Genomic DNA, 26,887 nt, shown 5'->3' with positions numbered 1-26,887 from the left:
CCCCCTCCCTCCCTGCTTCCTTCTCCCCCCCCTCCCTCCCTGCTTCCTTCTCCCCCCCCTCCCTCCCTGCTTCCTTCTCCCCCCCTCCCTCCCTGCTTCCTTCTCCCCCCCCTCCCTCCCTGCTTCCTTCTCCCCCCCTCCCTCCCTGCTTCTTTCTCCCCCCCTCCCTCCCTGCTTCTTTCTCCCCCCCCTCCCTCCCTGCTTCTTTCTCCCCCCCCCTCCCTCCCTGCTTCTTTCTCCCCCCCTCCCTCCCTGCTTCTTTCTCCCCCCCCTCCCTCCCTGCTTCTTTCTCCCCCCCTCCCTCCCTGCTTCTTTCTCCCCCCCTCCCTCCCTGCTTCTTTCTCCCCCCCTCCCTGCTTCTTTCTCCCCCCCTCCCTGCTTCTTTCTCCCCCCCTCCCTGCTTCTTTCTCCCCCCCTCCCTCCCTGCTTCTTTCTCCCCCCCTCCCTGCTTCTTTCTCCCCCCCTCCCTGCTTCTTTCTCCCCCCCTCCCTGCTTCTTTCTCCCCCCCTCCCTGCTTCTTTCTCCCCCCCCCCTGCTTCTTTCTCCCCCCCTCCCTGCTTCTTTCTCCCCCCCTGCTTCTTTCTCCCCCCCCCCTCCCTGCTTCTTTCCCCCCTCCCTGCTTCTTTCCCCCCCTCCCTGCTTCTTTCTCCCCCCTCCCTGCTTCTTTCCCCCCCCCTCCCTGTTTCTTTATTTCCCCACCCTCCCTCCCTGTTTCTTTATTTCCCCTCCCTCCCTGTTTCTTTATTCCCCCCCTTCCCCCCCTGTTTCTTTATTTCCCCTTCCTCCCTCCCTCCCTGTTTCTTTATTTCCCCTCCCTCCCTGTTTCTTTATTCCCCCCCTCCCCCCTCCCTCCCTGTTTCTTTATTCCCCCCCTCCCTGTTTCTTTATTCCCCCCCCCCTCCCTGTTTCTTTATTCCCCCCCCTCCCCTCCCTGTTTCTTTATTTCCCCTTCCTCCCTCCCTCCCTGTTTCTTTATTTCCCCTCCCTCCCTGTTTCTTTATTCCCCCCCTCCCCCCTCCCTCCCTGTTTCTTTATTCCCCCCCTCCCTGTTTCTTTATTCCCCCCCCCCTCCCTGTTTCTTTATTCCCCCCCCCCCTCCCCTCCCTGTTTCTTTATTTCCCCTTCCTCCCTCCCTCCCTGTTTCTTTATTCCCCCCCCCCCCTCCCTCTTCCCCCCTTCCTGTTTCTTTCTCTCCCTCCCTCCCCTACCTATGATGTAGCGTGGCCGAGCGCTGTATAGTCCGCCGGTACAGGTAGCTTTTGTTTCCTGTACCCGGCGGACTAACAGGAAGTGCACACTCAGTGTGCACTTCCTGTTAGTCCGGCCGGGTACAGGAGACAGATGCTCCCTGTACCGGCGGACTATACAGCGCTCGGCTACAGTGAAGGAGTGACAGGAGGGAGCGCTGAGCGCTTCCCTCCTGTCAGCTCCTCTCTTCATGCTGCGCCCGGGCGGTGCGCTCTCATGGACGCACCAGCCCGGGCAAAGCTGCAGCCGCCTGAGGCTCTCTGCAGAGCGCTCGGGCGGCTGCAGCATCAGGGGGGGGGGCGGCGGAGCTGGGGGGGATTTCCCCATACCTGTCCCCCCCGCATGATTTGCTGGGGGGGATGCGTCCCCCCCATCCCCCCCGGTTCCTACGCCCATGCTATAAACAACTAGCACCACCTTGGGCATATCCGTTCCAACACTCCATACATTAAGATCATATCTAGGGACTTTCCTGCATGGTCAGAGTATCCCTTTCAATGTGTTACCTGACTCTCCCTTTCACTTTTATTTAAGTAATTTAAAATGTGTATATACTGCATGATTTTGTAAGAAGCGATTACAATTGTCCTCAGGACTTAGTCACTTCCTGGCAGGAAGAAAAACGTTCTCATCACACTGTAACAGATAGCAAGTCAGGATGCCCTGAGCACATTTCATTCGAATGTTAGCGTTTGGAAAGCATGTTTAATTAACATGTGTGATCTGTTACTTTTAACCACAAAAGGGCGGAATTATGGGAAAACCTGTATTATCCGCAATTTAGCTAGTTAAGATTCTTGTAATAGCACGACCAATGTTCTTTTCAATTTGTAACTCTGGAGTTAAGTAATGTTGATTTATACGTTTAGCAAGATTTGGCACGTAACAATATCCAAGAGAATGGGGGAAACCAGAAGAGAACCGTCTATTCCCAATTCATGGATTGCTATGTTTTACATTTTGTTCCCAAGTCTAAAGACACAACCACATTCTTTTTATCTTTACAGACAAGTCAATGGTATGTGAGATTAGCCTCTGAATTTAGATGTAATTTGTATTCAAAAATATTTTCAAACCAACACATTTTATTTCAGTGCAATTTCTGGAAAAAAAACTGAATAATTTTGGTCCTTACAGGCCTCCAAAATGTCGTCCAGCTTTAAAAAAAAAAAAAAAAAAAAAATTCCAATTATTTTTTTCCTTGATGGATTTTTCATGCTTGCTTAATAGATAAAGAGGTGAGCTGTAGCGCAAACATCTAGGGTTTGGCTTGTCTATAACATTTTTATAAGTCATTTTATGCATGCGCCAACAGATTAATAAATTGTGAGTTTGTTACTGTCTCCTTTTTATAGTGCGTTTAATGACTTTTCGCAGTCATTTAGTCAGGTAATTTATTATTAATGAAGGCGTTAAAGAGACGGTGTTTGTAAACAGGTTTATAGAGTACAAAAACAAATAAAATCAATGGATTATTTTGGGAAGAATTTTTAAATAAATTGAGACTGAATTTTGACTCCTTTTCCTAACACCCTTATGTATTTCTAAAACCCTACTCTATTTATTTAGACTGCAATTTTTCTACATGTGTAACCCAATTTTAACTGAACCCATACTTTATTTGGAGGTTAACAAAACTGGTGTAGCCAATACTAGTGTGAAAAAGCACACAGTCTAAACACTGGCCAGAGTTTTTAAAGTAAAAAAAATACACTCTTGGTACTGCTGGTGCTTTTTAAACTACATTTCACAGAATGCTAAGGCAGTTTACAGCTAATTACAATGATGTGATGTACAATTCGTGTGTGCTACATATGTAAGCCTAAGAATTTGACTAAGAATTTAAGGAAGACTTATTTCAGTGGTATTCATGGTGCCCAGGTTAGCCATTGCCAACACAGCTCGGTTTTATATTAGGCTTGAATTGGTATGTTACCAGTGGCCTTAATGCTTATGAAGCCAGGATGAAATGGGTTAATGTAAGAGATTGTATCTGCTACATGATGCGTAAAATTAAAATCTGTACACAAAGTTCCATTGGACTGTTAAATTCTGTCTGATATGCATTTGCATAACTCTTTCCACATCATTTTTTTTTTTTTTGGGTAGCTATTTGTAAAATATATTCTATTTTCTTGTAGAATCTCCGAGACTGTCTGTCGCTTCTTCCAGCAGCAATGAAAAATTATCCAGCTCTGCGTCACTCTGCACAGAGTTTTATGACTCCGACCGGCCCGTGAGTGTCATCTCGACGGCGTCATCTGGCTCCTACCGTGAAGGCCGTGACATATATGAGACCATAGGTGTCAGATCGCAGAAGGACGAACCAGTGGGAAACGGATTAACAAGTCAGGATATGGAGCTGGTGTCATCTGCTGCAGGCAGCCTGCAAGCCACGTATCGGGAAATGCAAAGCGGACTAAAAGGTGTCCACACTCCAAACCATAACAATGTCAATAGACGTGGCCGTCTGGGATCTAGGTCCCTCTCACCTTTTGGAACCAAGGTCAATGTGATCACTCACAAACTGAGCTACGTGGAACGAGTAGTGCAGGAGATCATAGATACAGAGAGGATGTATGTCCAAGACTTGCGAAGCATTGTGGAGGTTAGTGTCTTTTTGCTACACCTTTTAATTTGTGTTCTAGAGGGCAAACTGTTTTTTATTTTCACTGACCCAATTTGTGACTGTAACCAGATTACTTAGTGGTGTATGAAAGTATGAGGACCACTCTGCAACTTCCCTTTTCAAGAAATTCCTCTGCATTTTGAATCAAGCTTGCTTCTGTGGCATGTTGGACTTTATTCTTGGCACTCTTACTACTTAGGTGATATCTGACGCTTTCTCTGCTATTGCTCCCTCTCGGTTCAAAACATGCGCTCACATCTTGGCATGCTATGCCTCTTTGTTGGTACTCCTAGTGCTGGACCATAAGAAAACCAGGACAGAGAAAGCCAGCTCCTCTGTGGTATTCTGTAAAAAGAGCCCAGGGTCCACCCAGAGGCGTAACTAGAATCCACCGGGCACTGGTGTGAAAATTTCCCTGGGGCCCCTCCTCCTTGATGTCTTATTCCTGCGCCCAGATCCCCCCATATGTCTCATTCCCTCGACCCCAAAGCCTCTCCATGTGTCTCATTCCCTCTGCCCCTCCTGTGTCCCATATCCTCCATCTCTCTCCACTCCCTGTGTCCCATTCCTACCTCTTTCCCCCTCCCCTCATGTGTCCCCTTGTTTCCGGTCTCCCCTCCTGGTGTCCCATTTCTACCTCCCACCCTCCCTGTGTCCCATTCCTACCTCTCTCTCTCCCACCTCCCCTCCACATGTCCCATTGTTCCCTCTCTCCCCCTCCCCTACCTTTCCTGTGTCCCATTCCTACCTTTCTCTTTCCCTTACAGCATTTCTCTGCCGTGGCTCCCGGTCTGACAGGAAGTGCTCTGTCACTGAGCACTTCCTGTCAGACCACTCGGCCACGCTACACACAGGCAGGAGGGGAGTAGCACAGTGCAGCACTCCCCTTCTGCCAGCATCGGGAACTGCGGATCCAGGCCGGTGCGGCTGTCCACCGGCACATAAGTTATTCGGGCGGCCCATGGTCACGGCTGCGGCAGGGCCCCCTGGAGTGAGGGGCCTAGTCGCAGCTGTGACTGTGGTAGGTACACCACCGGGTCCACCTAAGTCAAACTGTGAAAAACCACAGGAAGAGCCTCTAGTGGCTGTCTGGTAGATAGCCACTAGAGGCTGTCCTAATCCTGCAATCTAAACATTGCCGTTTCTCTGAAACGATAATGTTTTACATTGCATTGCTAAGGGGGACAGAGAAACTGCACAGAGATGACTTAGTATCCCTTTAATGGGCTATGGTGCTGTTTGAATTTTTGTGTACAGTGTTCTGTTTGCAAAAACGGTGACATATTTTATGTTCAAATAACGGGTGGCATTTTGCAAAGCAGCATCATTTCTTACTTTAGCGCTTATTGTGTTTTGGTGGAATATCCTAAAAAAAAGAAACTACAAATATCAGAAATAAACTACAAAATGTCAAACTGAATGAAAAGTGAAGGATTCTAAAATTTAAAAAAAAAAAGAAGCGAAAAAGAAATAAGGTGTTCGGTTTTCATGGAGAAGAGGGCCAGAAACAGACAAAATGTCGAGAAAATGTTATTTTTATAATGGGTACGGTAGAAAGCATTGTGCAAATACCGGGTGCTCTGAAACTATATCGTAGTAATGTGCTGCATTATATTCTGTGTAGCACTTATATGGTAAAATATTAGGCTAGTTACCCTCTGCGAGATCTGGCACAAAGGCTGAAATGCATATTTCATTTAAACACTTCCTAATTGGGGAATTTTGCACATTTTTCTATGTATTACAATGTATTTTTTACTTGTCTGGGTCACGCAGGGTTAATACTTAGTGATCAGAAATTTAGTATTAAAAACAACTCTTTGGTCAGAGGCCCATATTAGACATGGTCAATGCTGTATACACAAAACCTGCCTGAAGGGGCAAAGCACACTTGCGAGTCTGTAATGTAACTTTTCCTAATAATGCTCCAATTGATGTATGTTTCTGTGTGTAATGTAGACTTGTTGCCATGGTAACTGGTGCCCTTTTTTAAATTTTTTTTTTTCCCTACAACAAATTCAAAGCAGCTGTGAGATACAAAATAAATAAAAGGATGAATGTTATGTCTTTAACAGCGTTGCAAATTAAGCGGCAAAGGCCCCAATAAAAACTCCAAGCTTGCAGAGTAATGGGTCATTAAATCTATAATAGTTGCTATAAAACCATATTCGTTGGATGATTGTCACACCTGACAGACTGTTTTTATTTTTTTTTAGGATTATCTGGGAGGCATTATCGACAAACAGGAGCTTCCAATGAAGCCCGAGCAAGTCTCTGCTCTGTTTGGAAATATTGAAGATATCTATCAGTTGAACAGGTGAAATGAATATATTCTATATCTATTTTGTTATATTCACTTTCATGAGCCTGATGGAGCTGGGATTGTCTTTCAACTAAATAAACGTCCACTATTAGCAGGATGGTATATGAGCACAATCTTGTTTGAGACCTAGTGGGGGCTAACTGAAGGGCAAGCGATGGCCTGCAGCCAAAGGATTGTATGTTGACTGAAAGTGTCAATTGATTGCTCTCAGCCAACGATCTAAGCCCTGCAGAGCCGGATTAGCTCAGACAGAGAGCGTCCGGCTCCAGGAGATGTGGGGAGCGGCTACCAGCGTACCCCACATTAAAAGGTACACTGTTACCAAATGGTTTTCTTACTTACATTGGTGGGGGCATTAGAGAACAATGCGCTGTAGTGGCTATGGTGCCAGGAGTTCTCTAATGCCCCCACCAATGTAGGTAAGCAAACCATTTGGTAACAGTGTACCTTTTTAATGTGGGGTACGCTGGTCGCTGCTCCCCACATCTCCTGGAGCTGGACGCTCTCTGTCTGAGCTAATCTGGCTCTGCAGGGCTTAGATCGTTGGCTGAGAGCAATCAATTGACACTTTCAGTCAACATACAATCCTTTGGCTGCAGGACATTGCACAGGAGAGCTAAAGGATGCTACTAAGCAGGAGTGTCTGGCTCTTGTACCAGGAGAGAAGCAGGGAGTGGTAGATCACAGGTAAGAAGCCAGAGATTATCAAATAACTTGGCTACTTACATAGCGGGTACTAGGGCACCCTTGGCTTCATAACCACTGCACTGCGTTCCTTTAATAGGCCGGTCATTCCATATTATATAAATATTGTTGTTTTGTAAGCGGTTAAAAAGAGATTGCATAAAATAAACAAAGTTGCTGTTCCAGTTTATTTTTCTAAATTCCTTTCATATCCCGAATAATATCCAATAACCTGAATACAGGGCTTGATCATTATAACACAAGCAATTAATATTGTATGATCATTGACGCAATGCCAGTAGTTCACATGTGATTAAAGCAGAGACTAATAAAGGACTAGCTCATTGTAATTCTATTGATCACTGAAGCGATACCAATGTTTCACATGTGATTGATTAAAGCAGGGACTAATATAGGACCAGACGTTTATTTTTTCAGCTTCCTTAAAAAGAATCTAGAATAAATGGATTCCTTATTTTTTCCTAACCTATAATAATAAGTCTAGAGTCGACTCAAACAAGAGCTTTATCAAGAGTAAGCAATACTAGGGGCTCTGTGTTAAATCCCCAGAGGATTAAATCTTGTCTCACTTATTACTTGTGAGCTGCAGAATCCCAAAATAAGACATGGGCCTTGTATAATCTTCTAATTCTTTAACACACCGGTTTGTGATGGACACGGAACATTAGAAACAACATAACAGAGTGTTGTAAACAATCTAATTCATTGCACAAAAATATGAATTAATAGGAGCAATGAATATTGATGAGTCTCCTTTGTCTAATGGTGCTTTCAAATTTGAAAATAAATTGGATGTAAAAACGAAACCGTTTCATGTGGAGCGAGTCTTTTTATTGGTTTATTTAAATGTTCTCTGCACAGTATGTGCAAACAAGGCTTTTCCTTAGCTTTGTTCGTACTTGGTTTCCAGCTGTGCGGAGGGCATGCTTTCTATACAAAGATGTTCTGATTTCTATCCACTACTGTCCCTTGTACTGGCAATGTCCTTCGCAAAGCCATTTATTCCCCACTTAGAATGCGTTGCCCACGTATTAAGTTTTGCTTTGGAATGAGAGGTATGTTGAACATGTGGTCTCTGCGGAGGAACGTATAATCTACTTGTTTGAGTTGTAGGGGAAAAGCTGATCTGAAACACTTTATATAGTGCACTTTGCACAAAATGTGTGTGTAATAGCTGCTATTTAAGTATCTGAAATAGACATTTATTTATTTTTTCGTTATTCTCTAAAACTGGTTACAGTGAAGAAGTGACAAAGTAATTGAAAATTTTAGACTTATAGATGGAAGAAAAACCCAGCTTATTATTAATTTTTTTTAAATAATAATAATAATAATTTTCCTTCCCGTCTGGCTAAGAATTTCAATCTCCTTTACAATCCCTCAATTTCTTGATTAGTGTATGAACCAAATTTTGTATTTAAAATAAAGCACAAACAACGTAATTATTTTTACTTTACCTTTAAGTTTTTGTGCTACCTGTTTGTTACATTTTGTTACGGTTTTGTTAATTTGTTTAAAAAAAAAATGGAGCACTTGATCGTTTGAATAATCGATTTATGTTCCTGAACATCTTCTATTTTTACAATAGTAACCTAGACTAGGGTCTGTAAACCTGCCTCACCCTAGGTTTCTGCTGCCCTTCCCATAGTTTGGGATGACTAAGTTATACTCAAGATGAAACAATGCATGTGATTCTGTTCCCAAAAAGGGGAGCAGTCACCAATGAAATATCCCTGCTGGATCCATTGGTTTCCATAGTGATTGCCACACATTTAGTAGTTTAGCCCACATTTTAGAACGGAAGAGATCCATTTTATAAATTGTCCCCAAAGAATTAAGGCGCAGATTACATGATAATAGTTTAATTAGCCTGATTGCAATTTGATTTGAAAATCTACCTCAAAAAAAAAATTTAGACCAGAAATTTCAATTAACAAACGCTTATGGTACATTTTAAACATTTCTTAACTATCATTTTTCTCCATTTTGTGTTCCACAAAGTCCACATTAGTGAACTGTTAGCAAGGTATGTTATCGAGGGTGGTGGTCAGTGAGTCCATGAAATGAATAATCTGTACATTTTGTGCATGTGTGTCTTTGTAGAATTAATTTTTTTTTTTTCATTTTCTGTTGAATTTTCTTCCATTTGCCCTAAGTTTTCTGCATGGATATTTAAAATGGCTTCTCATTTTTAAAAAATCTGCTTTAGAACTAATTTGTAGTCAGCTCATTGGAATAATAGTACCACTTAATCCAATACTACAGCAAAACTCTGTGAAAACGCTGGAAATGTACCACATGTTGTTTTACAAACAAGCACCATATCACTAAATGCAGATTAACTTTCTTTTGATATCAGCCGTTGTATTGCTTATTTTATTTCAGCTGTGTGACTTTATTTCTTTTTGTTGGGGTTATAAAGTAGAGTGATCTCCATTAAATGCGTGTTTGCATGTGTGTTTTGTTTTCCTTGTTGGATATATAGAAAGCTAAGTCCGTTATCATAAGAAAAAGCTTTGCAATAACACTCCAAACACCATAACCACTACATACATAGTAGTGGTTATGGTTCCGCGAGTGCCCTGGATTTTGTGGGTTAGTTTTAATGCGCACCACTTTTTGCACCAATGTAAACAAACATTCAATTACTGTTGGATACGTTGAACCAGTGAAGGGACCACTTTGAAGGTTCTTATTCCACTGAGGGATTTGGAGCACAATTTGGAATACCGTAACTTAAAGGATCCATGAAACCAAGATGCCCTGTTTATACTTGTAACCTATCGAATTCTATAATGGTATTCCAAACCAAGAATGAATGAAGATGTTTAGTAGTTACAGATTTTATGGATATCTGATATCAAGGGTGTATAACAAGCAAGCTTTTTTTGAATTCTTAAAACCGTTAACAGAATTATGTTTTGTTTAAGCTTACCCCAGAGAGTTTACATTTTGTTAGGTTTAGGCTTCTCCTATGATTACGATTTAGAAAAAACATAGTGGCGAGTGTATAAGTTTGAAGATGGTGGGGAGCAAGAATTTGCCTCCTTCCCCATATTTGTTTGGCTGTGCCCACTTTATTACAAGTAATCGACTCTGTCTCCTTGAGATGTCATGCCCTACACACCCATTGTACAGCGCTATGGAATCTGTTGTCGCTATATAAATAAAATAATAATATATTTATTGTAAAATGGCAACTCTTTGAAGAGAACTGACTCCATCTATTGATGACTGGACCACCACCACCATCAGACTGCTAGGGTGCCCAGGATCTGACAGCCCAATGCAAAACCAAAGGGTGATGTAAGAATTCTTGTTCGAGCAAACTAAGCATATCTGAGGTGTCTACAACCAGAAAACAGGGCTTTATTCCCAAAATGTTTTTTTCAAATGTTGACATGAGTTGCTTAGCTTCTCAGCAATAGCTCAATCTATAAAAAATTAAAAACATTTTTTTTAAAAATTCAAGTTAGGGGATTTTAGAGCATGACAAACACAACTTCTCTTTTCTAACACATTCTTATCATTCACTCTTTCAACACCAATAGATTTGATTGTGTTTTTCGATTGCAACAAAAACATGGGTGTTGCTCTTTTCCACCAACCCTTATGGACCAGTACCCACTGAACATGTATTTGTATTGGCACAATCTTTAATATAATAATGACCCTATGGCTTTTAATGTTCATTTTAAACATATTGTTTATTTTCTGCAAAGTGTTCTGTCTTTATCGTTCTTTACTGTGACATTGCAAGCTTTGCATGTTTTGTTGTTTTATGGCATGTAAAATCTCGATGATGCCATCTCTAAATATAAGCTTGTACTGTTTCCATTTGCAGTGAACTTCTCCAGGAGCTCGAGAGCTGCAGGGATGACCCGGTGGCTGTGGCCTGTTGCTTTGTTGAAAAGGTCCGTGAAGACAAATATGTATACACCTGTTTACCTAAGGATTTTAATAGAACACTGTATGCACAGCAGTAAATGGCATGACTTACAATGACTAAATTCCAAAATACTAACCTTGCACCTAACTGTTTAGAAATGTTTGTGTTCTGATATCGAGCTATTGGACAATAATTGACCCATAGTTCAACTTCCTAAGAATTTAAACACAGTAGACAACAATTTTAATCTTTAAAAATACTCTCAGCTTCAATCGGTTGGTGATACACAAACAAGAGAAGGCTCCAATATGTCAGGGTTATTTACTATATTTACTAACTTGTGGATTGCCGGTAATTTTAAAATTAATTTGACCTTTTCAGCCAAAATAGCTATATTCGGAACAAAATATAAATTCTGAGTTAAAATAAATACGGATTTTTGGCACTTTAGTAAATAACTTTTTTACCTATAAATAATTCTTACCACCTACTGAAAAAATGTATGTCTCTTAAGGGGTAGTTACTGCTAAATGTACTGTATCTTTGTTAGGAGAAAATGATATTAAAGGGACACAGTCATGCCAAACTTGCCTTTCTCCTATTGTTTCCTCTTCTCTTCCTCTCTCAGAATCTGTTCTTCTTTTCCTTATTTATAATCTAGTTTTCTTTAAAAAAATAAGATCTAGTCGGGGCTACTTTTTGTCATGTGTGTTTTTCCTACAATTGACTTTCTTTGACCAAAGGAGGAGCTTAAGTCCGCTCCATTTCCTTGACACAGGAAATGGAGCTGAAGTAAGCTCCTCCTTATGTCAGAGAAAGTCAAGCTTAGGAGAAATACGTAAGACAAAGTAGTGCCTACTTTGTCTTATGGTTTAAAGAAAAATAGATCAGAGATTCTGAGAGAGGAAGAGAAGAGGAAACCGTAGGAGGAAGGTAAGTTTGGCGTGACAGTGCTGCTTTAACCGGATATTGTTTACTATAATGTGCACTTATGTACTGTAAACAGATTTCATGAACTAAAAAAAAACTACTTTGGTGAAAGTCCCTAAGTTGCTACCAGGATGCAGAGCCCAGGTATCTGCTACAAGGTATCAACAAGGGAATGCAAATGTGGGTGTTCCCTGTTGGGTATCTGTATAATGTAGGTCATAATGTTAGTGGCCCATTTCTGTTTGGAACATTTACACAAAAACCGTACACAAATATAAAGGAAATAAATGCATACACTGTGCATTGCCAGAGCACTTTACACTTGCTTTCAGTCTGATATATGCCCAGGTACCCTCTAATTTATGTTTTGTTTTTATCTATAGAGTGATGACTTTGATATTTACACACAGTACTGTACAAACTATCCCAAGTAAGTAAATAACTACATTTTACATTTTATTAAACGATGGATGCCATAAGTTTCTATAGCCTAAAGCAGGGATCTCAGACTCTGAATTCCCCCCCCCCCCCCTCCCTCCCTCCCTCCCAGTTGTTAATGGTCTTAATTTCATAGAAATCTTTGAAGACAAAGGAATTCTGGGGCTTGTAATTCAGCAATATCGAGGTAATCGTGGGAATTTTAGTTCAGCAAGCTTTGTTGCCCAGAGTACGAGATGCATGGCATAAAAGGGGCATGTTTATTGGCTTACCCTGTGTAAATATTCTATATTTTATTTTATGCATTAAATGAAAGCTCTGTGCCCAGCACCATAGAAAATGTGGACAGAATTGGTAGCAGACAGGTTTACATAATGACCTCGTGTTAATAAGCTTTCCGTATGATTCAATACTGTTAAAAAAAACAAAAAAAAAACTTTCCAATTGATTTATCTACAAAAAATTGCATAGACTTTATTCTGTAGAGAAGTCATTTTGAAGGTTTTTATTACAATATTGAGTCATTTGGAAAGCTTACTAAATCGAGAACTTTGTCTCCCAGTTATTTCACTAGCTAAGGTGTTGGCTCTTATACGACTGATTAATCTGTCTGTGACATAGTCTGATGGACCCACTTTTCCTGTATTCCTGAAAACCTGCTGACGGTCCTTAAAATGTTCTGAAGCACATTGACGCCTCTAGGGCAGATCCAGCTATCCTGCAAAAGTCCAGGTGGACTGTTACTCCTTTGAAGCAGAGTCATCCACTGACCCCTGTTAAGAAATGTAATCACTAAAATAGGTGGCTGTAGGTTTTGAGGCAGTTGGCTACCAGGGTGTAGTGGACCAAGTTAATTTTTACGTGCTATCTAGTTCTTAATTTGTGCAGCTCATGATGGGCGTTGAACAGGAAAAGGAGGGTGTGGGAGATAGGGAGGGATGGTGCTTGTTTGAACAAGTCTGTGAATAAACGCAGGAAACCAGTATGATGAGACCTAGCATAGTGATAATACATGTTTATTTAAAATTAGAAATACTTGATCAGCTCCTTGCAAGTAGGCCATATACATTTTCTTTTACAATTATGGAGATGCATGAAAAATACTTCGGTAAAATGATCTAAAAGTTATTCTGGCTCATGGAAAACCTTTTTTTACATTAATCTGCAGAACGTGAGCTTCGAGTTACCGTATGTTAAAATGTTTCCAAAATATTTAGAGGTTAATACAGTGTAAAAATGGATTATTAAAATTGGAAATCATTTAAAAAAAAAATTAGACTTAAGATACATATAGTTTATGGATTTAAAGTATATTTTAAGAAACTAAAAATAAATATGGATGAAAAATATATATTTTTTCCCTTTCTAAACCTTAATATCTCTGTAGGATACATGTAAACTAAGCTTTGCACCTTTTAAAATATCCTCTTCACTCAAACTTTTCATTCCAGTTCCGTGGCCACCCTGACAGAGTGCATGAGGAACAAAGTCTTGGCCAAATTTTTCCGTGAGAAGCAGGAGATGCTTAACCAGTCTCTTCCGTTGGGATCCTACCTCTTGAAGCCAGTACAGAGAATACTAAAATATCACCTTCTGCTTCAGGTACCTTGGGGAGGGCAATATGGGTGGACAGGCGGGGAACGTAAGTGAGAAGGAGCAAGCCAATATGGAGAAAATGGACTTGGTCATCTTTGTATGACTTCTTAGGTGAATAAAGGAGGGAAGGAGTTACATGGAATTAAGATTTATTTTTGTTCTGAGCATCCTCCACTTGGTTATAATGTCAGGGTTTGTCTTGGACGGGATTGTGCATGAATTTGGTGTAGAGTGTATGTGTAATCCACACATTCCACGTGAGATACCTGCTCTCCTAATTAGCTGTGTTCCTTCCAATCTCCAGGAAATATCCAAGCATTATGATGCAAACGCTGAAGGGAACGAAGCGATACAAGAGGCGATTGAAACAATGACCGGAGTTGCTTGGTACATCAATGACATGAAGAGAAAGCATGAACATGCTGTGAGGCTGCAGGTGGGGTGTAAGGCTGAGGCCATGACCAACAAATGGCCCCTAATGCCATATAGAAGTTAACATTTCAAATGTTTTTTCTCTTTTTATCCTTTGTTTCCAAATGCATTACGCATCTCCTGCTGATGTCATTTGTTCTGTTTCCTGTCCGTATCGAGGTGATTAAGGTGTTAGACCAAGGTTTATTCAGATCTAGTGCACAATATTTGATTATCGTTAAATGCACATCATGTTTGTTTGTTTTGTTCTCCTTGTCTCAACTGAGGTGTAACAGAGAAAACCAGGCATTATAATACGTACATTGAGGTGCAAGCAGCAAGTCCTCTTCTTATTCTGGTGGCTTCTAAAATTAGCCAAAAGTTGAGATAGCAGAGCATTTAGACAGAATGTTAAGATCACTTTTACAGAAGGGATTATCTCAAATTTAAGGAAAACAAACATTCTGAAGAGCTTTTAATAAGCATGGGTTTTTTTATGCTTTTTTATTTTTATAGGAGATACAGTCTTTGTTACTTAATTGGAAAGGCCTGGACCTGACAACTTATGGAGAATTGGTTCTCGAAGGAACATTCAGGGTTCAGCGTGCCCGTAGCGAAAGAACATTCTTTCTCTTTGACAAGGCACTATTTATCACAAAAAAACGTGGAGATCACTTTGTCTACAAAACCTATATTCCGGTAAGTGGTGTTCTCTGTATGCAGGTAAAAGCTTAATTGTTCGATTTCAGTAGGACAATGTAACTTAAACCACCTCCTCACCCCATTTCTTATGGTTAGAAGTTAGGAACTGATCTGTGCCAATGGTGGTGAAATCGGGCATTTGCGTGTATTGTCTTGATTTTGTGCCCCCTTTATCTAGCTAAGATAACCAGTAACCGATTTAGAAAACTAAAGTTTTAGTTAAATGTTAATCCCATACATAATGTATTCTTAACAGTGTGATTTATCATTTCAGTGTTCAAGCCTGATGCTGATTGAGAGTACCAGAGATTCGTTATGCTTCAGTGTTACCCATTACAAGAATAGTAAACAACAGCATAATGTCCAGGTAAGATTTTGCCAGTTTGACCTCTAGTGGCTCTAAAGGAGAAATAGGCCTACTTTTCTTTAGAAGCAGGAATGTACTTTTCAGTTGCCGTAATGGACAACCAATATTAACCTTTCTCATAAAAATGTTCTCAACTTCAACCAAAGGTATATCTTTGAGTTTGAGTTCATTTCTAGATAAATGAGAGCCAAACTTGTGAGCCACAGTTTGTGGGCTACATTTCTAATTTGAAGTTGAACCAACAAAGTAATTTGTGTTGTAGGTTCTCTTCACGATGGTCCACTTGACCCTTGTTTCTCACAAATAGTAAAAGCCATTGTTTGCTTCAGTAATCACAGAAAAGCAAGGCAAATGGTTACTAAAGGACCAATGTTCTGAACTCTCTTGTAGGAAATGTTTAAGCAGATTGTAGGGATTTTATTGATGTCTTCTTTTTATTTACAGGCCAAGACAGTCGAAGAAAAACGTCTCTGGACCCATCACATCAAGAAGCTTATTTTAGAGAATCACCATGCTGCTATTCCACAAAAGGTAAAGCAAAGTCTGAGAGATTTGGGTTGGATAAGCATTCATGCTACTTTCAATGTTCTATATAATGTGGACTCACATCCAGATAGTTGTTTTTTGTAGTCTTCTTCAGGATACCAGATACTCAGCCCTTTTTATTAAAGGATCATGTCCTGTTCTTTAAAAAAAAAAAAAAAAAAAAAAAAAAGATTAAAACATTCTGGGGCAAAATTCTAAAAGCAGAGAAAGCACTATGGAAACCAGCCAAATGTTCTTAGTGATTTACTTTACATTTAGAACCTTGTGTTAGACTTTCCTTTTCTAACTGATCTCCTTTTTCTATGCTGCATTTGAAGACTGAAACATTAAAGGGATTCTATAGTGCCAGGAAAACAAAGCCGTTTTCCTGGCACTATAGGTTCCTACCGTACCCACCCCTTCAGTCACTTACCTGAATCCAGCACCGATGTCCCTCGGCACTGACTCATGCTCCGCTCACGCGAAATGCACAGAAATAACCGTGCTTGCATTAGGATTTCTACATAGGAAAGCATTGATTAAGGGACGTGGGGCAATGCACCCAGACCACTTCAATGAGCTTAAGTCTGGGTGCCTACAGTGTCCCTTTAAATATAAGGGTATTCATGTTTTCAATTGTTTTAACGTGTATAATTTGCGCAGATTGTAGCATAACCTTTATGAAATGCATTCAAAGGTGGATTTCATATTTCAAAATAATAAATATGTACCATAAATATTTTCCTAATTTAAATATATTATGCTATGAATATTCTAAATAAAACATCTCTTCTTTTTTTTTCAGGCCAAAGAAGCAATTCTAGAGATGGATGCCATGTGTAAGTCTTTTAAAACTCTCTCTTCCGCTTCTTGCGGTTTGTGGATCATGGAATAAGATGTATCATTCTAAACCGAACAAAGTCACTAGATTTGTGTTCTAGAGATCTTACACACGGCTACAGTGATGTATATGTACCAATGCTGTTAGTCAATAAATGAAAACCTCAAATTAAACTGACAGCTTGTAACACTAGCATTAACATTATACTGGACTAATAAATAGTTTATTGTAAGCAGTTTGTCACGCCTCTCATCAGTAAGTCTAGAGGCATTCTGTGGATTCATCCACATATAGCCTAGTAATCATAGCATAGTAGACGGGTGTATTTTAATTTTTTTTAATTTGGTTTGGTCCTTCAATTTCCTCCATCGGTTATAATAATGAACTTCTACTATTCTATGTATGCATCCTATTTTATTGCTTGTATTGTGTGAAATACCAAGCATATAGATAACCCTGCCTCCCAGTACTGGAAAAAGTCAAGTTGCAATAAGCATTTGAGTAGTTACAGGCTATAATAATCCGAGTTTGTTACTCTGCAGATCCCGGACAGTACAGGTACAGCCCTGAAAGATTGAAGAAGACAATATCTACAGTAGACCCTCCTGTCACTCATCGTTCAGGGAGGAGACAGTCTGGTATGTCCCGTTTCGCTTTATATTTTATCGGCAATGCAGATCCCCAATGCTTAAAGATGCAATTTAACATGGCTCATAAACTGGTCAAGCAGGCATTAATTCCTATGTAGAACTGACTTATTTCCTATATTATATCAGTTTAAAATCTAAATTAGGGCTAAAGGATTCCCCAAATTAATCACACACAATGTGTTTTATATACCATATAATGTTTGGCAGTACCTTTCCTTTAATTTTTAGAAATGTCTAAGATTGAATTGGTTCTAGCAATTTTGAACATAAAGATTAGAGCGTTTGCTTTGTTTATGAGCCGTAGAAGTTCAATTTTGCATCTTTTAAACTAGCAAAGCGTAAACTTGAATTTATGCTGTTGTTGAATAAACTTTTTCTCTGTGTGATCTACTGCAGAGTAATCTCATGTAATCTCCCAGCTTTGCTTAATGATTAATAATTAAACCGCTGCTATTTGTGATTCTGTGCATTCCATTGTAAATATTTTTTTTTTTGCATTTAATGTGATCGTTGTATCAGACAGATATGTGTGTCTCGTTCATTTTTATTCGTTTGCTTTATCTAAAGATTCAAGCCAATCGTTAAGCTGTGATTTCTAATCATGTTTACTTATCTCCTATTGTTACGCAGTAAAACCATGCGGTGCAGAACATAGTTAAGGGACTGATCATTTTTTAAGCATGTAACAAATACACATTACCCCCTTGTATAAATCGTTTTAGCCTGCCACTTCCCAGCTTGGCAAATAATCCTGACAATGTTTCAGCATTTTGCATTTGTGTGTAGCACACAATGTATTGTCGCCAAAGGGTTAACACAACTTGCTGTACAGTGTTCAAACCTGCCATTGCTTCTATGCCTCCTGACAACTATGTGCATTCGTGCAAGAAAACTTCTAAACATAGTTGAATCCTTTTATCCCCCTCGCTGGTGATTTGGAATTTTGGGGAATATATTACATTCCTAACAGTTGTCTGTGTCCTGTCCCCAGATCCGAATCGTTATAAGTACCCTACAGGAAATGTTAAAGAGGGATGCGTATACACTGCAGATAAAGGCCGGAGAAAGTCTGGTGCGAAGTTCAATTTTTGCTTTTTAGATTTGGTACAGGGTTCAGAACTGGCGAATATAGTGGGCGCAGTTTGTAACCCGTTTTTTTTTTGTGTTTTTTTTTTAATGGGTTGTAAAATGACAATAATGGCTTTATTTATTAAACGCCAAACTGTAATGAACCGAAAATAGAATTGCAAACTTTTTAGTTGAAAAGTGCTGATATGAAACATTTGCCAACCTCAGCTGGACTGTTTTTAACTTGAATTTTGCAATTCAGTCTTCTATTCCCTACAATTCGGTGTTTTACCGTGGCAAAGAATAACCCTTTCAGAGAAACTGCCAAGACTTTCAGCAGCCAATGGATTATAAAAATGGAGCCTATAAAGTCTTTGTGAATGAAGTGTCTGTCAAACTCCTTGGTAGTTTTGGTATGCAAGCTTAAATGCGAGAAGAAGGACGTTTAAAGCATTTCTTTTGTCAGTACTTAAAGAGCAACTGTCACATATCTTTTCATGTTTTGTAGAGGTTTGATCACAATAAGCTATTGATGTGATTAAAATTTTTCTGTCCTTATGGAAACCTGCTTCGCCATGATTCACATTCTGTCAACTTTTGTAGGATTGCCAGATCAGAATTTGTTTTAACGGACACAGCTCTGAAATCTGCATTTGTCTTAAATGTAACTTGACTTATATAAAAATTTGTTTAAATCGTTCACCCGAATAAAATTCCTGATAATCCATAGTGGAACAAATTTATTCTGGATTTATGTCACCTGTAGACTTTACGGGTAAAATTAGAGGTTAAATGTTTTGGAATAGTTTTGTTTGATTACCAAAAAATTATTTTTTGATAAATTGATTAAAACTATTTTTTGTATATGTCTGGATGTAACTAAATCCTATTCCATATGAGTATGTTGATGAAAGGGCTCCTCATTAACTTCTGTAAGAATTTATTTTGGGAGTTTATTTAGAGAATTTGCTAGAGATAATCTGGGCATCATGGGAAATACAAGGTGATTTACATGATATGCCCAAGCTGTGCCTTTTCAGAAGACTGTTCTGTTTTGTGAAATTCGAACCATTTTAATTTGTTGTATTCCAAGTTACTCTCATCACAAATGCGACAGTTGCACTTTAAGGTCCTCCTTTTTGTAGCATTCTTTCTATTTAACCATCAAAATTAAAGGTTATGCAATGCAGGGTCTGTCTGTGTCCCTTTGTGTGCCAGAGAGATGTACACTACGTTACTGCTTTCTCATGCACCCAAAGGGTTACATCCCGGGGGAAATAATAAACTTGTTTTAAGGCAGTTTGATATCTTTATTTATTGTTTGTTGTGTTTTTTGTTTAATTCTTTCAACCAAGCATTATATTGCAAATGGTACTTCGAGAAATGCTTGATTAGTGTTTTGTATGAATGAAACCAGAAATAAATCGATATACTTGCACTTTCTGTTGATATATTTTTATCTACATTTAATTTTGATGTTGTTGGCTATTTAAGTTGTGGTTGTTTTTAATTTTCCTTTTTTTTTTTTTTTTTTTTTTTTAGAACCTCCAAAACATATTCTTAAACAGCTCAGTGAGAAAGGTAAGCTACGTGAATTCTAAATGCCAAAAGCCTTATATTGCAATATTGTATGCAATGCATTTACTATAGATTTGCCTAGATAGATTTCCATGTGTATTGGTGGTGCCCTAGGTGTCCATTTTAAACGTTTAGTATAAGCATCATTTTTATTTAGAGTTTCACTGGACTGTTCAATGGAGAAAGCATATATTAGGAGTTATACCCTTTGTACAGCGCTATGGAATCTGATGGCGCTATATAAATTAATAAACTAATAATAAATAACATTTGCTCTAATAAATAACTTACAGGGAAGAAGAGGGTTGGGTGTTGTCAGATAATGGAATATCTGCTGTTTAATGAACTATAAATCCCATAACCACTGTAAAGCCAAAAGCACAGCACATGGCTGTAAAATGTGCGCAGTAGCTATTAACAGGTGGAGGGATAAGGATTCCTAGCCTTGCCATTCCGATGGACCCGGCAGCCATTGCTCCTGAACTGGGTTGAGCGATGAGATTTCTTACGATATTATGGGAATTCTATATTAAGAATTGCTATACTGAAGCTATTTTCTGGCCCGTGTGACACTGACTGAATTTACTAGATCACTGTGTGTATGTGTATATTATATAGAATATCTAGACCGTGTGCGTACATAATAAATATTAAAATGAACCTTTGTGTCTTTTGCATTTGCGTTATGTTTGCATATATTCCACATGTAATTAATGCTTTGTTTTTGTTTTTTCCTTTCTCCTTTTTATGATGTGCAGTTGGATTAAAGGTAAGGCCTATTGTATGTTCTGTGTTAGATATTGTGTTGAGTTCATTACAGTAGTCTTTGTTGAAAGCTGATCTCCTGGAACAGAAGGCAAGATTGCAATCATGCGGCATTTAACCCCATGGCTGAGCTAGACTTGCCAAACCCCACGTACCTTTCTACACAGAAGTAAAAAAGACAGGAAAGGGTTGCATTAGGGACATGTCTACAGTTTTCATAAATGGAAAATAAGAGCTCAAATCACGGCATTTCTGCTCACTATGAATTTCCAGCATTTAGAGGACGGATCGTAAAACCATTTTTCAACATGTCAAGTTTATAAATAAAGTAAACCAAGCCAGACATATTGTGCCAGGCCTTGAAAATGATTCTGCTAATATCAGCTGCTATTGGTGTGGCAGTGTCTAAATTCATTCCGTATGGAATCTCATGTGTTTTAACCCCTTAAGAACCAAACATCTTGAATAAAAGGGAATCCTGACATGTCACACATGTGATGTGTCCTTAAGGGGTTAATGGCACTTTTTGAAAAACTTACTTGAATTAATTTTTTTTATGCATTCATGTATTTTGATTCCACAACATGTTTCAGTCTGTTTCACCGGCGTAATATATCATCCCACAGTTATCAACATCACTTTTAAGTACAGATCTGAGATCGCTAGAAACTAAAGAAAAAAAAATACAAACAGCTGAACGATGTTTTTACTAGTACGTTGGTTGACCCTGGGTAAATAACACACCATGGTGGATATTTATCGAGGACAAACGGGGGCATGTTTGGGGCAAAGCGCTAAATTGGCTTTCATGCCTGATTGCTTCTAATTTAGCTCTTTGGTCATGAATAACACCTGTTTTTCCAGTAATAAGTCCTCCGCCATGTTTTTGTGCAGATTGCCCTGCATTCCCTAAACTTAAAGCAATCCTTGTCTGTCCAGCATGCAGGCAGTGACGGAGCACTACTCGACTTTGGGGACATCCTTCAGCCTAATATCGGCAAACTGCCAACCAAAATTGAGCCACCTCAGGCTGAGGGAAATGAGGAGGAGCAAACCAATACACAGCTGAGTAGAAACTCAGGGGCAGACCTCAGTGCCTCTGAGGAGGAGCTGGAGGAGGAGGAGGAGGAGTTACATTTGGGATATGATGACCAGGTAGCTGATTTTGCCAGCTCCCTTCTGGCTGTCATACATTGCTGGCACTATAGGGCCAAGACTTTGCTTTATACCTTGGGCGCTCCTACGGTGAGGGTCTTTCTCTATTCTTCCACCTCGTGTGTTTAGCGCTCCCGTTTAATCAGAGTAATTTTAGTTCCTCCCTTGCTAACACTATCCGCAGTACAAACCAATAATATGTTTCCAATGAACGTGCATGGTATTTTGGTTGTCTATTAATTGGAGGTATCTGCATGCTAATGAGTTTGGCCTTGTGTTCTGTTTATCACAAAACTAATTGCATGACTTAAACTGCTGATGTAGTGTCTGGTGACTATTTTACAACAGGTCGATATGTTCTGGTTATATGTATTTATCATCATCATTTTTATATATTTATTTTTATAGCCAGTATATAATATTGGACCTACAACTTGTCCTGATAATATTACAAATTGTATTTTGAAGGCATTAGTAAGATTTGAACGCCCTATTAAAATTGCTTAACAATATTGATTGTTTCCACTACTGCCGTGAGCCCATTCAGTTAATGAAGTCATCAATACGCAAATTGGATCTCATCATAGATCTTTTGAGCCTACTGCTTTCAAATATGGTAAATGATCTCGTACAAGACGTTGGTGATGGTATTCACTAGTGAAACACCAAACCCTAAATCTAATGCTCTAAAATAATATTTAATCTATATCTGAAACTTACAAATACCAATAATTTGCCATCATCCCAAATTCTTTACATTTTCGAGGATTCGTTGGAAATTGTTGCTCTTGGTAATCCAGTTTTAGAATATCCAATTTGAGGTGTTTAACAAAATTACTTTGAATTTACAGAATAGGGAACCTGGGTCACAAGAATCCCAGAAAGGATTCAAAAGGCAAAACAGCCAGTCTTCAGGAAATGCAGAGAAGAGGCGCAGTGTGGAAGTGTCTGCTATTCATCAGGAGGTGAGTTCCCCCTGCTGGCCATTAAGTATATATCAAAATCTGTGGCAATATGCAAGTCTTGCATGTTGCCTACATTCCATCTTTTAGAGCCCCAAGCTTTTTAATAACGCTGCCACGGCCACTTCTGCCCTAGAGCAACAATTACCAAATTATCAGCTTTCTTGTGCTGGCATGTTTTATCCATCATAGCTTTCATATATAGAAGTGGTTTAGTGTTTTTGCAATGTTTTAAACAATCACCCACCAAAATTCATCCCCAGATATGCAACGGTTAGCTTGCTTTTTAATAAAAAAAAATGTCAAACCCTTGTTCACATTTAATTTTATTTATTTATCTTTAAGGATGTGCATGAAATGGAAAAAGAGAATCCTGAAACAGACGAGCCGTACAGTGCAGTTGTGGCCACTTCTAATGATATAATATTGACTGCGCCGTTAGAAGTTGTCGAGGTTAATCACAGAGAGGAGGAGAAGGAGAACCATCCAGATGAACATAACCCAGTCGACAATGGAGACACTGAGAATGCGGAAGATTTAAAGACTTTCAGCAGTGAGGAGGAAGAAGAGGAGACAACAGCCCATGAATCCACCAGTATCCTTCCTCCTTCTGTGCTTGACCAAGCTAGCATTATTGCCGAGAGATTCATAAATAGCAGAAGGAGTAGTCTGGCTTTGGATGATGGAAGAATCATTGGTTATTTAACCCCCAGGTTAACAAGCCGTAGCAGCAGCGTATTAAGCCTGGATAGTGCAGATAAAATGGTCTGTCAGAATGGGTCCTCTGATCTCCTGGACTCTGCACTACCAGATATTCTACCTGAATCTAGCACATCCATCACAGAGCTCATGCTGAATAAGGTGAATTCTTCCAGCATAGAAAACGTGTTTGATGAGCGAGAGCGATCCATCTATGAGAGAGAGAAGTCCACCTGTAAGAGGAGGGAATCCATTCTCTCCTTCCAAGACAAACAACTACTTGACAAAATTAAAACTTATTATGACAACGCAGAGAATCAAGATGCTGCATTTAGCATCAAGCGCAGAGAGAGCCTCACCTACATCCCCACTGGACTTGTCAGAAACTCAGTTTTTAAAATTAATAGCCTGCCAAGGCTTGATGCTAGCCAGGCTTCTTTGGTAAGACCAAGACTGAATAGTTCCTCAAGTAGTGTCAGCAATGGCAACAGTAGACCTACTTCTTGGTCAGAGATTCCTAGTTCGGCTAAAGGAGTGCAACCTAGTTCTCGAAATCCACAACAACCGGTGATCTCAAAGAATGGGATCCCAGAACCATCAATACCCGTATCCGATGAAGAGTTCAAATCATCTGAAGAGATGATTAAGATTTGGGAGGAAATTGAAAAAGACAATGAATGGAAAGACATGAATACAGTTAGAACAGTAAATGAAGTAACAACAAGCAGTGAAGACAAACAACCAACAACCCAAGATATTAGGATGGATTCTCACGAGCCACTAATGATCGTGGAAGACAGTGACCTTAGCACCATAACAGAAGAATCCACTGTCCACACGCCTGAAAGCACCTCCCCTAATCAGTTTACAACTCCTACAAACGGATTTAATGATCAGGACTTTAAAACGCCCATTAAGCTTCACCCACAGATATTGCATCTTGCAAACTGTATGGATGGAGATATGACTGAGAAGCTTAAGAATAAGGTGTACCAGTTAGCAAGGCAATACAGCCAGAGGATCAAAACCAATAAGCCTGTCCCTCACAGGCGTTTGAAAGAAATAGAAGATGACCTCAGAAGGGCCAGCCTTCCGTCTGTTCAAGAGGAAAAAACAGAGGAGAAAGGTAGGCTTATTTTCTATATCGGGCAAATTTTCCAATCTTGAACCAGATCACACTTAAAATGTCGTGTCATCAAGCCAGTGTGGCTACATTCTGCTAAAGCCATGGTAGCAACGTGCATCCACCATACTTTACACATTCTTCTGAAACTCTTCCATGCTTTCATATGACCAAGCCTAGGAAGTTCCAATTTATTGATTGTAGACCACAATAATCAGAGAACCACTTCAATAAAATATTTTTAATTTATTGTAATTTAAGTCATTGTTTTGGTGCAAGGATCCATTGATCACATAGTTTTGTATTCAAGGGGCACTGTAAGCACCAAAACAACTTTAGCTAAATGAAGCAGTTTGGCGTATAGATCATGGCCTGCTAAGGTCTCTGCCATTTAGGAGTTGAATCACTTTGTTTATACAGCTCTAGCTCCTTGCACCGCCTTCCTAATCACTTCCTGAAAAATAACATCGATATTTAGGTTCCTGTATTGCACAGTCTGTTTGTTTAATCTAGAATGTGTTATCTCCTGCTCTATTAATACCCTTCTAGACCCTGCAGGAACCTCCTTTGTGTTTGATTAAAGTTCTATTTACAGAGCAGGAGATAATTACTTCTAAAGTAAGTCAGCAGCTGATTGAAAATTAAGCCATCTTTTCATGCAGTCTGTGTCAGTCACTGCAAGGAGAGTTGTAACTAAAGCTGCACCAACAGAAACAAATATAATTCAACGAATAAATGACAGATAATTGAGAAGTGAGATTGCAGGAATATAAGCTATAAAACCAAACTGCTTCATTAAGCTAAAGTTGTTTTGATACCTATAGTATCTTTTTAGTTTTAGTTTGAAATGTGACTGGTTTTTGCTAGATCAGTTACCATTATTTCTATTTTATATTTTCCTTCTATCTACAGTCATGATTCATCTTTAAAGGAATATTGTTAGAGTAAAAACATCACAAACTTAGTGCAGGGGAAGAAAAAAATTTCTGATATTTGTCCTGAGTGCCTCTAGTCTACATTTATCTGCTAACTGTGAACTGGCTGTAAAACTTTACATCTGCATTACAAGCTACTGGATTATTGCATATTACCTTAATCAATTCCTATGTTGTTGTGAATCAGTTCCTGGACTTATTTATTATTATTATTTTTTTTTAGGTAAACTAAAGCCTATGTTGTCCCTTCCAACCTATGATCACATTATACTTCAAGAACTCAGCCCTACAAGTCCAACGTCTGCCTCATTCAGAGAAAAACCTCCCAAACGCCTCACCTTCTCCACTTCTGTTGATAACCAGGGAATTACTTCTCCAGTAAGATCTGATCCCAGAAGTCCTCTGAGTCCAGTCAAGACGGAGAAATTCCACTGGCCCGATGTCCGAGAACTGAGATCCAGGTACACAAAGACAACTGGTAGTGGTAAAAATGGTTCAGTTAACAGAAGTCATTCTGTGCCGGAGAAAATGATGGGACACAATGTGGATGATGCATTGGACACCCAAAACAAAGAATGTATCACCCACTCCTACAGTATGAACATAAAAAGCTCCGACTGTAAACCTAAAGAAGCAGGTTCAACCACCAAACCACTGGCTCACGTTGAACATTCTCCTTTGTCACCCAACTTTAAAGGGAAAACTGAGACTTTAGAAGACACAAGACATTTTGGACAAGATGTGGACAGCTGCTACTATGTCAGTGCAGAAGCTCCACTAGAGAACAACAAAAAAGTTATTGTGTTTGAGAAACTCCCCGTGGCTAAAGATTCGTCATCGCATGACCTGGAAAGTGATGATACATATGTACATATCAGATCACCCACCACTAGAGAGAAGATCTCCCTTAAAGCAGTAGTTGAACGGTGCAAAGCTTACCAGGAATCTGAAGAATACAGAAGCAGGGAGGAGAGCTACAAATCCGATGAATCTGTGGAACTTACCCTGGATTTATCAAATGGAGAAAACAAGCAAGAGCAAACTAGTGAACATAAGAGAGTCAAGAGTTTGCGAGAGAAATTTCAGACTCTCAATAGTTGCAAACATTCTGAACTTGATCAAAATTCCTAAACACATATATAGATTTTTTTTTTTTATCCCAATGAAATGCAGACTTCCAATGGAAGTTTTTTTGACACAGAATGGTTTTGATTTTTTTTTTTAAATGCTCTAATCCTGACCACTACAGAATTTACACTGCTCCAAAGTACTATGTATAGACAGACCGCTAAAATTATTTATAAATTATATGAGCACCATTTTGTATATTATCCATTCTTTACCCATC

The 26,887-nt window shown here is 39.4% G+C and overlaps 1 protein-coding gene across 1 annotated transcript in view; it reads left to right on the top strand.

Annotated features, from left to right (window-relative positions):
• Window positions 1-26,685, top strand: part of PLEKHG3 (pleckstrin homology and RhoGEF domain containing G3) — a 131,830-nt gene extending 105,145 nt beyond the window's left edge. The window contains exons 3-19 of the mRNA XM_063440204.1: window positions 3,390-3,856; window positions 6,094-6,194; window positions 10,750-10,819; window positions 12,108-12,154; window positions 13,614-13,764; window positions 14,063-14,194; window positions 14,686-14,868; window positions 15,146-15,238; window positions 15,683-15,769; window positions 16,569-16,602; window positions 17,147-17,242; window positions 19,865-19,903; window positions 20,659-20,669; window positions 21,605-21,820; window positions 22,672-22,785; window positions 23,128-24,607; window positions 25,763-26,685. Coding sequence (XP_063296274.1) covers window positions 3,390-3,856; window positions 6,094-6,194; window positions 10,750-10,819; window positions 12,108-12,154; window positions 13,614-13,764; window positions 14,063-14,194; window positions 14,686-14,868; window positions 15,146-15,238; window positions 15,683-15,769; window positions 16,569-16,602; window positions 17,147-17,242; window positions 19,865-19,903; window positions 20,659-20,669; window positions 21,605-21,820; window positions 22,672-22,785; window positions 23,128-24,607; window positions 25,763-26,670 — 4,229 coding nt within the window. The 3' untranslated portion in view covers window positions 26,671-26,685. The remainder of the gene's footprint in view (window positions 1-3,389; window positions 3,857-6,093; window positions 6,195-10,749; window positions 10,820-12,107; window positions 12,155-13,613; window positions 13,765-14,062; window positions 14,195-14,685; window positions 14,869-15,145; window positions 15,239-15,682; window positions 15,770-16,568; window positions 16,603-17,146; window positions 17,243-19,864; window positions 19,904-20,658; window positions 20,670-21,604; window positions 21,821-22,671; window positions 22,786-23,127; window positions 24,608-25,762) is intronic.
• Window positions 26,686-26,887: the final 202 nt, after the last annotated feature.

This window comes from Pelobates fuscus, chromosome 13, assembly GCF_036172605.1.
Source record: "Pelobates fuscus isolate aPelFus1 chromosome 13, aPelFus1.pri, whole genome shotgun sequence".
In the NCBI taxonomy this organism is placed as follows: Eukaryota; Metazoa; Chordata; class Amphibia; order Anura; family Pelobatidae; genus Pelobates; species Pelobates fuscus.
The sequence above is the reverse complement of the archived record's forward strand: the minus strand, read 5'-3'. Positions and strand labels throughout refer to the sequence as shown.